This window comes from Lissotriton vulgaris, unplaced genomic scaffold (genome assembly GCF_964263255.1).
Source record: "Lissotriton vulgaris unplaced genomic scaffold, aLisVul1.2 SCAFFOLD_622, whole genome shotgun sequence".
NCBI classification, from domain to species: domain Eukaryota; kingdom Metazoa; phylum Chordata; class Amphibia; order Caudata; family Salamandridae; genus Lissotriton; species Lissotriton vulgaris.
Window position 1 is genome coordinate 449,250 of NW_028246711.1, and position 13,164 is coordinate 462,413.

The 13,164-nt window shown below is 44.4% G+C and overlaps 1 protein-coding gene across 1 annotated transcript in view; it reads left to right on the forward strand.

Annotated features, from left to right (window-relative positions):
• Window positions 1-13,164, forward strand: part of LOC147665775 (epimerase family protein SDR39U1-like) — a 93,890-nt gene that overhangs the window by 62,400 nt on the left and 18,326 nt on the right. Inside the window, exon 5 of the mRNA XM_086949494.1 lies at window positions 891-1,043. Within this exon, the coding sequence (XP_086805620.1) occupies window positions 891-1,043 (153 nt within the window). The remainder of the gene's footprint in view (window positions 1-890; window positions 1,044-13,164) is intronic.

Sequence of the window (13,164 nt, forward strand, 5' to 3'; positions counted from 1 at the left end):
AGCACCCCTTACTTGTCAATTCATTTCTTACCATTCTGAAACAAGTTGAAACTCATCTGCTATATTTATCTTCGAAACCACGTCAACTGAATGACTAAGATATACTAGTAGTTCATCCATTGAACTACATCGGCTTTGGACCAAACCAGAATTCTGTCTTCACCAAACCCCAATTTTCCAATCAAGAACTCTACGGCATCTTCTTTGTTTGACTAGTTAACGACCCCAGACCGCCCGCCAATACATATTCCACTCAGCAGTTCCTCTTATTAACCATCAGGCTTCAAACCAAGAACTCCCCAACTGAGCAATAGGAGTAGCTCTTCACTAACACCCAGACACTTAAACCAAAAGTTCTTCACTGAACTGATGAAGATGCTCCTCACAATCCCACAGACTCCCAGTAATGGATTCTACAACTCCACTGAGGAGTATCTCAACACTACATTACAGACTCTTTACCAAAATTTCTTCCTGCAAACAGAACTAACAATCCCTTTGGACCAACCCTAAGGCTCCTAGCAGGACTTCTATTCCTGAAATGAAGGAATTAAATGAGCACCCCTTCCTCCCATAGACATAATCAAGTGCACTACCTTCAAGCTAAAGGCACAGCTCCCACATTGTCACTTGGCTCATGATGCTGAGCTAAATGAAATGCTAGTCGGATCAGAAAATCATGTTCCCTGACAATTTTCTTTGCGTATTCTAGAGTTTATTTACTTTGCTGCAGAATGGATTTGCTGTGTTGGAGAGATTAACCATCCAGTGTGTTCCAGCAAACATTTTGACTCAACACCACTCTTACGTTACTGGGTGATGCCCGTCGCCATGTTGCCTCCCTAGAACTGGCTTGTTAACAATTGCTTCTTTTCATTTTTCATCCCCAGGTTACTACCCACCCAGCCCTACAGCAGAGTATACAGAGGACAGCCCTGGTGGAGACTCGGATTTCCTCTCCTGCCTGGTCAGGGACTGGGAGGCCACTGCAACACTACCAGCAAACCTAAAATGCCCTACACGTCAGGTGGTGGTGCGGTCGGGTGAGTGGTGAATGGATAGAAGAAAAGTAAAAACATGAATATATGTAGGATGGGGCTAAGAAAGAAGGACATAAGTTGGACTGGAGAGAGAAATGCAATGTTGATCAATTCAATGGGCTCTTTGCGCTTTTGGGTGCCTTGAGGTATAGGCTCTTGTCTGCAGGTTGTAGGTTTGGGGGGTGGGCCAAACCCACCAAACTGGGACAAGGAAAGCATTGCATAAGAATCAAGCAAATGAGAGTGACAGTTAAGCCACCCAATGGTTGCAGTGGGGGGACTGTAAACCCTGGTAAGTTTGGTATTCTTGGTAAGCTCGATGTAAAAACAACAGACTCCCCTAAATTCCTCCATCTTGAAAGGATTGACCAATGTTGTATAGTTTAAAAACAAACACAACTGCTCGTCTAAAGAAGCAGCTTGTGTATTGGGATAAAGAACTGAAATGTGGACACAATATTTTGACAGTGTGTTCATAGTCCAGTTTTACGGCCTCTGCTCCGTACACATTGCAGCTAGGTCAGAAATAGGTAGCCTGAGCTTCCTTTTGAGCTTCCGTTTAGCTTGAAAGAGAAAGGGCCTTACATTGACTGCAGAGGGATGAGCTTTAAGGCTTCTCTTTACCAAAGTAGAGGGGCTTAGTGATTGATAGTGCAACAGGTGCGATTGCACCTGGGCCTAAAGGTGTGTGGGACACACTGCGCCCTAGTTTTTATATTTTTTTTACTACCAAACCCTAGGGGCGAGGCCCATTCTCCTTGCTTGCATAATGGGCATTGGGCTCTTTGCTGTGCCACTGCAGAACTTCTACAGGTCAAATACATTATATATAAATGAAGGAATGTCGAAAGTAAAACGTCCTTCTTCAACGAAGTAAAGGTACACAGATTGGCAAATGAGGAAAGAGCTATATTAGGATAGACGCAGTAAGCAGCCCGGAGCCAGGCATCCCACAACTGATCGTTCTTGCATGAACACTTGCCCACATTCCCAACCACTTGGTTATATCACAGCACTACAACATTACATCCCCATGTACCCAGATGCAACAAATGTCCCATAATAACAATGTTTAAATAACTATTATACATAGCAGTTTTGCTGAGATAAAAATTACCTGCTATCGTGGAATGCCAGGGAAACTATGCACAAATACAATGTATTCTAAGTATGCTAGATAATTCTAGTAAAATGCACAGAACAGAATTAAATTACACAGCCACTCAACTTTCTGGGCAATATTTTTTACGACAACTCCTGCACACTTGATTTTGGTCATTTGATTTCACAATTGCATCACACTTCCGTTTTCTTCCTGCATGTTTCTCCTTTAAAAGACCACTTTCTCCATCATTTACCACCATTCATTTACGCTCCAGCCCAGCATTGAAATGAGCGTACTAAACCTTTCCCCACTTCACAACATTCCTCAAATTCCATGTTGTTCCGTTTTCTACCATAACCAAAAACCTCAACACCTTCCGTACCTTTTTAGGTTCAGACACTTAGACTAAACCTTCCTAGGTATTGGGAATTTCCTCACCCATCTCTCCACCTCACGATCTACCCCTGGCCACCAAAAATCTAGCCTCACTTTAGGTTTCATAGCTGACATGCACCCAAATCCTTTATGTAAAGCATCTAAAAGTTTCCCACGTAAACTCTTGGGTACAATTAACTTGTCAGCCCTTCTTAAAAGTCCATCAATACAAGAATATTGAAACCAAACATGCTTGTAATTCATCAATTCTTCCTCCTTGTCCCATTGCATATTTCATGCAGCAGGCAATCGATTCTTGTTCCGAAATAGCCTTAAAACTCATGTTCTCTGTATCTGCAATCATCTAGTCCTCCTCAATCTTGTCACAACCCCCTTGCACTGGAAAACGTGCTAAAAAATCAGCATTCACATTCTTTACACCTGGTACGTATTTTACCTTGCATGTATTTTCTTGGAACCCAATAACCAATTTGCGATGCGTGGAGTGGCATTTTCTGCACCTTTAGTCGTAAAACATCAATCAATAGTTTGTGGTCCATTCATAGTTCAAACTCTGTACCCCACACAACATTTCTTAAGTGCTGAATTCCCCACCAACAGGCCATGTCTCTGGGGTTAAGTAATTCAGTTCTGCACCCTTCAATGTTCTGGAAGCAAAAGCTATTGCTCTTTTATGTCCACTTCTCCCTCTTTGCATGAGCACTGTTCCCAATCCCCACATCCTAGGATCAGTTGCATTAATGGATTGATCGCGAGTGTCAAATGGAGATAATGCCACAGCTTTACTTATACATTTTTAATTTCGTAAAATGCTGTCTGACACGTGTGGACCACATGAAAGTATTCCCTTTCTTTATTATTTCTCTCATAGGATGTACCATATCAGCAAAATGATCCACAAATTGTGCATAAAATTCTGCCAGTCCCAGAAATGATCACAACTGGTCTTGTCTAACGGATTTGGAGCATTCTTAATCGCCTCCACTAGTTTTAATCTGGGCTTGATACCCTGGGCTGAAAGTGTATGACCCAAGTATTCCAACTCTTCCAAAGCAAATTTGCATTTACTCAATTCCACTGTTAAACCTGCATCACTTGACTTTCTCAATACTCACCTTAAAATTTCCACATGTTCACATTTGCTCCGACCCCAGATCAAAACATTATTTTGAAAAAACCCAACTTGATGTAAGTCTCCCGACAATCTGTGCATTACACTCTGAAAGACAGCAGACGCCAAGCCAAAAGGCATCCTGATAAAGCAATATGCTCCTTCCGGTGTAACAAATGAGGTTAAATGACGAGAATCATTGTGCAATAGTACTTGGTGATAAGCACTGGATAAGTCTGTTATCGAGAAATGTTTTCTACTTGTTACTCCGGACAATAATTCTCCCATATTCAGTAAAGGATGGCAATCGACTCAGATGTTACTATTTTAAATTTCTTAAATCCACACACATTCTGATCTTCCCATTAGGATTGCGCACAATAACAATGGAACTCAACCAATCTGACACTTCAAATGGTTCAATAATATGATCTTTTCATAGTTTTTCCAATTCCACCCTCAATGGAGCTCTCAAAGCCAAAGGCACACTCCTAGTTTTATGTACAACAGGCGCTACGTTCTCTTTCAGAATAATTTTATGTACAAATGTTTTTAGGTATCCTAGTTCCTGACCAAAAAGTCTAGGAAATTCACTTGCCCACCTCATACCGACTGTGGTTAACACCTGTTCAACACCATTGGGATCTAATTTCATTCCTAGTGCCCACCAGCCTAATAACAATCTACCTTTTTCCACAACATACACCGTACATGCTGTGCGTCTATCCTGAAGCCCCACCACTGCCTGAAAACAACCAATGATGGTTAATTTGTCCCCACAATATCCTTCTGGTTCAATGTGGGTTTTACTCAGGCTCATGCGGCCTACCTTTTCCCAAGTCTCCTTGTTAATCAGTGTGTATGGGGAATAAATTCTGCCCACATCCATAAATCCATTCCGCAAATATTCACTTGACATTAGGGGCGTCGGTTTCATCTTCAGATTTAGATGACTCTCTCTATTTACGGTACTCACACAATCTTGTAACATCAAAACTTCTACTTCCTCCTCATAGTCAGATGACTTTCCCTCACCCTGCCTTCCCCCACAATCTTGATGTATTGTATTGACAACATTTGTTCTGTTTCCGTATCCACCTCCACTCTTACATATTCTTGCAAAATGTCCAATTTCTGACATTTATAACATTTCACTCTTATGGCAGGACAGTTACTAGACGAAGCAATGTGTTTCACACTACCACATCTAAAACATGTTTTCCTATTACCTTGGTAATACTTCTTCCCTTCCTCATTGGTCTTGCTTCTACTCCTGGATTCTTTAATTTTTCACACTCTCCACGTATTTAGACTTATTTTCAACCGGCTTAGCTACCATTATAGCTTTGTCTAATGATGGTTCCTTCATACCTCACAACTTCTCTTGTACAATATTTGTCCGATTAATCAAGTGATCCCTTATAATTTCGTCCTGCATATCTTTAAATTTATATAAAATAGCTAAATTCTGCAACTCGGCCACGTTTTGGTCCACAGATTCATCCACACTTTGTGCATGTGAGAAAAATGTGTATGTCTCTATGACCACACTAATCTTGCGACAAAAATAGTTCTCCAAAGCATTCACACAAATTCATCAACCGCATCCTCATCCATATCCGAATTATCTTCCCCAACATCCTCGAAATTCCTCAAACCTTGCAATGTTTTTAGTACCTTCCTACTCTCACCCCAGGGGTATGTTTAAGCATAGCTATCTTCCCTTTTGCTGTGAAAACTGCACCCCCTATTGCTTTCAAATATGTCTCAAATGCCTCACACCAGTCCTCCCAAGGCATCACCACCGGATCTCCTGGTTTAGTTAAAAATGTAGGTGGTGGAGGGATGGATGTCAACATGACTATGCTCAACTTTTGCACAACACTGACAAATAATACAGTACCCACAATACACTCATAAAAGTACAGTAAATATACAAAGCTTAATAACACTATAACCTATCCACTGCCCACAGTGTAAACCAAACTATAATAATAATAATAATAATAATCTTTATTCGGTTTTTACAATTCGAAAAGCCATAAAAGATAACAGTTTTAAAATCGAAATCGACAAAGTTTTGTTAAAAAAGTGATTATAAAATTTAACTTCTTAGATCGGTCAAAAACATTCTAGGGGATTTGGTAGAACATAACGAAAGCTGGAAGGTTACAGTTTTACAGATTGTTTCTGTGTCTCATAATGCTTTTTAAAAAGTTTAGTACATGATATACCGTGCATTCTGAGTCCAAAAATTGAAGAGATAGCATCGCTGGGCGGCATTGTCTGTGGCCCCATTTTTTTAATAGGGGAATGAGCCAAGTTTTTCGGTGCGGTTGGTAGAACTTGCAGAAGAGTACTGTATGGATAGTGGACTGTTGGGAATGTTCGTCACAGGGACACAGTGCCATATCAGTACTCCAATTATTCTTTTCAGGGAACGTCACCAATCTGAAAAATAAGTTCAACCTGAACCTCGTTAAAAGCATCATCTCGTAGGTGGAAATCCCTAGGGTGAGATATGGCTGAATTTTCATGGTCTGCTGGATGGTAATTGCATGCATGACAGATTTTTTTGTAGTCAGCGTTGTTAGTCTCAGGGAATCCAAGTGACTCAATGCTATCTGTTTTAGGTCTTTTTTAGAGATTTCTTTCATTAGTTCTGGATTATAATAGTATTTCTCAAAACCCAGATCTTGTAAGAAGTTTCTAATGTAAGTAATCCAAGGAATTTTATTAGCATAATCCAACTCCATAATGTCTTGTATAATATTTTTTGTCAGGCTATTTTCATCAGATAACCAGACTCTTCTCCAAAGCATTAGGGGTTGGATTTTTATCAAGTCTTCAATAAATGGGATTCCCAATTCAATGTGCGAGGCATAGATGGAAGTGCCTCGTGGTGTTGAAAGAAGGAATCTCGTGAAGATGTTTTCCTCTTTTTGGATTGGGACGGTGTTTGTATGGCCCCAGATTCCTGCACCATATAAAACTGTGGATTGGCACTTCGCCGCGTATATTTGCAACAGTTCCACTGGGGGTTTTTTCCCAAGTTTACTGGAGAATTTTACTAGGGCCATGTTTGCTCTTTTAAAAAGGTGCCTCCTCGCTTCTACTGCCGGCTTCCAGTTTTGGGCGTCGTCAATCATAATACCCAAATAGGGGTATTGCGAGGTTCTCTCAATTTTTTGGTCTTTTAAGAAGATGGATTTTACGGGTTTTTTTGCGCCACCGACTACCATAGTGAAAGTTTTTTTAACGTTAATATGCAGGTCCAGAGCTGCCATGAAGTCTGCATATTTGGTTAAAGATTTTTGTAATTCGATTGGAGTTCGGGCTAAAATGACGGCATCGTCCGCGTAGAGCAGGGCTGGGATTGGACGATCTTTTACTTTCGGTAGGTCTCTTCCCCCCTCCAACATGCACTTTTCCAGACCGTTGGTGTATAAGGAAAAAAGAAAGGGGGCGAGGACGCAGCCTTGCCTCACTCCCCGCTCTACCCTGAACGGTGCTGTCAGTTCTCCTCCTGTCCCGAACCTCACTCTCGCTGTTGCCCCGCTGTAGAGTTCTCTTAAGAAGTCTAGGAGAGGAGGGTCTACTCCCATCTTACTTAGCAATGACCAGAGCTTGAGATGTGAGACACAGTCAAATGCGGAGGAGAGATCCACATATGTCATAAAGATAGAACCTGATTTTGCCAATGTATACTTAGAGATGAGCAAAGAAAGGTTTAAAGCTTGTTCAATGGTTCCAAAGCCCTCCCTGAAGCCGAACTGTAGGTCTGAGAGGATGTTTTTGTCAGCCACCCACTGTTGCAGCTTACCAAGGAGGACTCTGCCCACTACTTTGCCCAGAGAGTCAAGAAGGGAGATTGGGCGATAGCACTTGACATCTTGCCTGTCCCCCTTCTTAAAAATGGGGACCATTATTGACGATGACCATGAGTCCAGGAGTCCGAGTTCCATAGTTGCAGTACAGACCCTCGTAATTATTGGGGTCCATAGGTCAGGAAGAAATTTAAATAGGTCGACGGGAACCCCGTCAGGACCAGGGGCTTTTCCGGGTCTGCTTAAGGATAACGCCCTTTCGAAATCTTGAAGATCCACTTCCAGGTGTATTGGGAAAGTGACTGGGTTGCAGCTAAGCCGAAGCTGTTCTCTGTTTGGTACAGATTGAAAGATATTCGAAAAATGGCTCCTCCATGTAGTCTCGTCAATGGCCACGTCTATTTTTGGACCAGTTGAATTAGATAGAAAAGGCGATTTGACTAGTTTCCAGAAAGCCTGGGAATTCTTCGAGAGTGCACTCTCGTGTAAGGCCTTCCATAAAGAAGTGTTTAGGTCTTTTTTCCTCTTCTTTCTGATCGTAGAGTATTCTCTTCTAAGTTTTTGGATCTTACTTGCATCCCTGTTGGGTTCCCTAAGAGCTTTCCTCAGGTTGGACTGTGCTTTCGTGCAGTCTTGACTAAACCAGCCTGTGGTCTTTCTATTGTTTTGTTTGAAAGTTCTGGTTAGTAGGCTTTTGGCAGATTCTGTGATGGCGTTAAAGTTTTCCAGTATTTGGTTAGCTTCTGCTTGAGGGTCCAAACAGACCAAAATGTTTTTGTACGCAAGAGTAACTAATTTTTTCGTTAATATATTGGGATCCACTTTCTCCCATTTGATGGTAAAGCCATTTGTCTTGTTCAACTCGAGTCTGTTCTGAGATAAGGTGTTGGCTATGGTTACCATCGGAGAGTTCGAAAGATGTATTTGTAGGTTTAGACTTAGCGCTGAGTGGTCACTGAGGCAATTTTCTAAAATTTTAAATGGTCCAAGTTGCTGTTTTAGGGCTTCTGAAACTAATATGTAATCCACTGTTGTTTCGTGGCCCCTTCCTCTATAGGTAGGCTCTAGCGTGTCAGTTAGTTGTAATGTTGGGTTCATAATTTGCAGGTCCAAGTCTGCAATTACTTTGTTCAGGGCGGATCCTGCATCTGAATGGATAAAGTGCATTAACGGAGTGTCCGAATCATCTACTATTCCACAGGTATCGATAATGGGGCAGGGGTGAAGATTAAAATCACCGCCCCAAATTATGTGATCGGTATCCCCTCTCTGTTTGTAGTGAATATGTTCCGTTATCTTATTTTGAATTTGGTCGAGAACATTCACAAAATTTTCTAGATCCAGGTTATTGTATATGTTTACTGCTGTAACACGGATTTTTTTCCCTACAGAAAAAGTAAGAATTTGGAAATTCGGACAGAGGTCTGACTTGATGATCTTTAAGTCTACAATGGTGTTTGCCATGAAAATTGCCAGACCCCCCTTCGGTCTGCCTGAAATGCTAGGAAGGGCAGGAGAGGTGAAAGTTCTGTATCCCAGCAGGTGGAGTGCTGCCGTTGACCATGTTTCCTGGAGAAAGATAAGTTGGAAGCCTTTCAGAAAAACCGCTGCCGATCCGTCCTCGATCTTATTACGGAGGCCGGCAACGTTCCAGAAAACCATGGGAAGCTGAGTGAATCCACAATTATGAGCGTCCTTATGCTTATGTGTTATGGGTGGGATGGGCGTTAAATTTGAAGATGAGGATACTGCCGTATTTGGCAAGGGTTCTGGGGGTTTAGCTGTTTGTCAATCGACCATTTCCAGGCCGCTAAACCTGTTCGTGGTCGGAAAACCTAACCAGTGTTGCCCATTATTAGTGGATTCGTAGTTGGAACCAAGCGCTTGGTAGGGAGGTCTCTCCCAATGCTCCCAACTTCGAAGACTATTTTGAGGGCCCACGATCTGCCAGGGGGCTTCTCTTTGTTGGAAACTCCGATTGGGTGGGTACCGAAAGTTGGTAAATTCGGTAGGTCGCATTATAGTATTAGTGGCAGCTGATTCTAGCTCCCAAGGTTGAGGAATTGGGTTCTTCCAGATGTTGTCAGACTTACGTTGATGGCTGCTGTTGTTGTGCCTTTTCGGATAGAAGTAAGACAGCGGTCTTGTTACAATGCCCCCGGGAAAGTTGTTACGTTCCCAGGAACATATATATTCAGCTATGAAGGGATCCTCAAATGTAATAACTATGCAGTCTCCTCGTATTGTTTTTTTTCTATATCCCACCCACGGGGTCCGAGAAACTGAGGCTACTTTAGTTTTCCAAGGTGGCGGGACGGGACGGTTGGTATTCAGCCAAAATTGGACCTTATTCTTTAACGACCAGTTTGGTTCGGTTCCGTCACCTGTAAGTTCGGGAACCCCCGTCATAACCACCACATAGGGGGTGGCCTCAGGTGGTAGATTAAAGATGGGTGGTTGGTCAGTTGTCCCCCTCGGGACATTTTTTGTTTGAGATGGCTTGGTATTTATTGTTGTGGGTGTTTTTGGAGCAGGGGTTTTCGGGGGAATAGGGTTTGCAATTGGTGTTGGTTGGGGACTAGGTTGTGAAGGAATAACCAGGGGCGTGGGAGCTATATTTTGTTGAATGGGGTTATTTGGCGGAAGATTTAATGTGATTTGCTTTTTAGGCTTTGGGGGGGGTACAGTGGCAGTTTTCTTAGAGATAGGAGGGCAAGGCTCTGGGTTTGACGGAGGCTTGGTATGGGATTGGGGAGGTGCGGGTTGTAAGAAACCAATGATTTTTACTAACTGCCTCTCTATGTTACTGAGTCTTGTTTCTAGAGGACGAATATGAGAATTTAGAAGGAAAGCTACCTCTGTGATCAATCTTGCTGATTCTCTTTGTCTGCCAATATTTGATGTGGATATTGAATCGGGCATTAAAGTGTCACAGAGGTCACGCGGTATTTGATGAACTGTTACCACGTTATTGGGTGGAGGAGCGGGGTGGTTGGGAACCATCGACCCATTTACGGTAATGACCGTTGTCGATGGGTTTGTCGCTGAGGAGGTTGTAGTAGGTTTTGAATTACTCTTTACAGTCCTTTTTTTAACCGCCCCCTCCCTATTTCCTCTCATTTGTCTGGTTTCTTCAGGTGTTGGTTCGGGAAATAAGTCAGGGGTGTTCTCCAGGTCAGATTCTGAGAGGGTTACAGATATTTGGGATGCTGACAGATCGACGTTATTGGGTAGACTAAGTCTATTCGTAGTTGCCGCCGTTAGGGTTGAGGATGACTGTATTTCTGGAGTTTTAGCTTTTGCAATTAGTCCCATTGATGACCGACGTGCGATCGCCAAATCGGTGGAGACTCTACCCTCAATGAGGCTAATACTCTGGTCTATAAAAGTGTTTGCTTTGGACAGAAAATCATCCATGGGTCCTAGTAGTTGATCTCCTATCCCATTCTTTTTAGTTTTAGGTTTTTTCTGCCTTGTGGATCTAGTATTCATGATGCAGTGGATGAACAGCTAGATGAAGGTTTGCTACTTTGGTGGATTATCAGGGGGGTCAGAATGATTATGAATACCTGTATTGGGGAGGCCAAGGTGTAGCCGTTAGAGGGGGGGCCCGGACCGGACTCTTCCGTACTCTAACGGCCTCAAACGGCCCTGTCTTTGCCCAGTCTTAGCCCGGGCTGCGTCCCGCGCTGCGGGAGCAAAACGCTATTAAATAGTTGGTGGTTTGGGCGGGGGGGGCGGGCCAGCAGGGAGAGCGGACCGGAAGCTCTTCCGTGGTCTCGCAGGGACTTCTGGGAGATGAAGTCCCTGCACACTCGCAGCCCCGCTGGTGCCTCACGCCCCTTACCGCCTTTCCGCCGAGGTCCTCCCTTGTGCAAGCGGACAGCAGCTGAGACTGGGGCTCCCCTGCGAAGCGGCGCCCGCGAAGCGGGTGCGGTGAGTCGTCAACAGGGAGCCTCACGGGTCGCAACAGAAAGTGCGCTGTGCAGTCGATAGCCTCTTCACGAGCAGTAAGTGTCCCAATGGTCAGGGATTGTCGGTGCACTTTTGGTGAGTCTGAGTGGGCGGGGGGCGGGCCAGCAGGGAGAGCGGACCGGAAGCTCTTCCGTGGTCTCGCAGGGACTTCTGGGAGATGAAGTCCCTGCACACTTGCAGCCCCGCTGGTGCCTCACGCCCCTTACCGCCTTTCCGCCGAGGTCCTCCCTTGTGCAAGCGGACAGCAGCTGAGACTGGGGCTCCCCTGCGAAGCGGCGCCCGCGAAGCGGGTGCGGTGAGTCGTCAACAGGGAGCCTCACGGGTCGCAACAGAAAGTGCGCTGTGCAGTCGATAGCCTCTTCACGAGCAGTAAGTGTCCCAATGGTCAGGGATTGTCGGTGCACTTTTGGTGAGTCTGAGTGGGCGGGGGGCGGGCCAGCAGGGAGAGCGGACCGGAAGCTCTTCCGTGGTCTCGCAGGGACTTCTGGGAGATGAAGTCCCTGCACACTCGCAGCCCCGCTGGTGCCTCACGCCCCTTACCGCCTTTCCGCCGAGGTCCTCCCTTGTGCAAGCGGACAGCAGCTGAGACTGGGGCTCCCCTGCGAAGCGGCGCCCGCGAAGCGGGTGCGGTGAGTCGTCAACAGGGAGCCTCACGGGTCGCAACAGAAAGTGCGCTGTGCAGTCGATAGCCTCTTCACGAGCAGTAAGTGTCCCCAACCAAACTAAAAAAATTTAATAACTAGCTAATAAGCATAAAGTCATCACTGTTGTCCCCAATGTTGAACACAGGAAAAAAATACCTAGCTAGCAAAAATAAAGTAATCACCTCGATGTTGCATTCAAGATGTAAGAAAAGTAGTCTCAAATCCACCTTCAGTCTGTAATCTCAATTATAGATGGCTTCCACAGGATGCTATGTTTTTCCCTGTGTCTGTAACCACGTAGTCTTCTCTAACTTTCTACTGCACTGTAGCCACTTAGCCCTCCTTCAGTTTCACACGCTGTAAGCAACTTGCTGCCCTTCCCGAACGGCAGGCTCCCAGTAAGCACCATTTCATATTTAAAGTTGCTCACAGAATTAAGTCATTTTCCATTCTGGCTGCAGTTAGTAACTCCCCCGTAACTTAAATTTCGTCAGCACAGCTGGCAAAAGTCAGATCTTCCACCCACTTTTGACCGAACCGCCGCTTCAGTTTCATCGGCACTGTTGGGAACGCACACAGACACCAGCTTACATTCCGCCAGCTCTGATGAACAAGCACTCGGCGCACTTCAGCGTATTAATAAGACCACTTCACCTTGCTGACCTCTAAACAGGGTCCCTCTCATGTACTGTGTGCCTGCCAGAACAACCATGTGCATGCCTGCCAGAACAACCATGTGCATGCACATTGACGCCGCAATCTTCGTCAATTGGCTCCGGTATCGTACTCTGCCAACTTGGAAAGCTGATAATTAGACACGTCGTGAGATCTCATGAATCTGGCTGGTGAAACGAATTCCTCTTATTCTATCCTCGTCGCCACTAAAATGTCCTTCTTCCATGAATTAAAGTTACACAGATTGGCAAACGATGAAAGAGCTTTATTAAGATAGATGTAGTAACCAGCCCGGAGCCAGGCAGCCCACAACTGCATGAACACATTCCAAATCACTCTTTTAGATCACAGCCCCACAACATTCCAGCTCCATGTACCCAGATGCAACAGA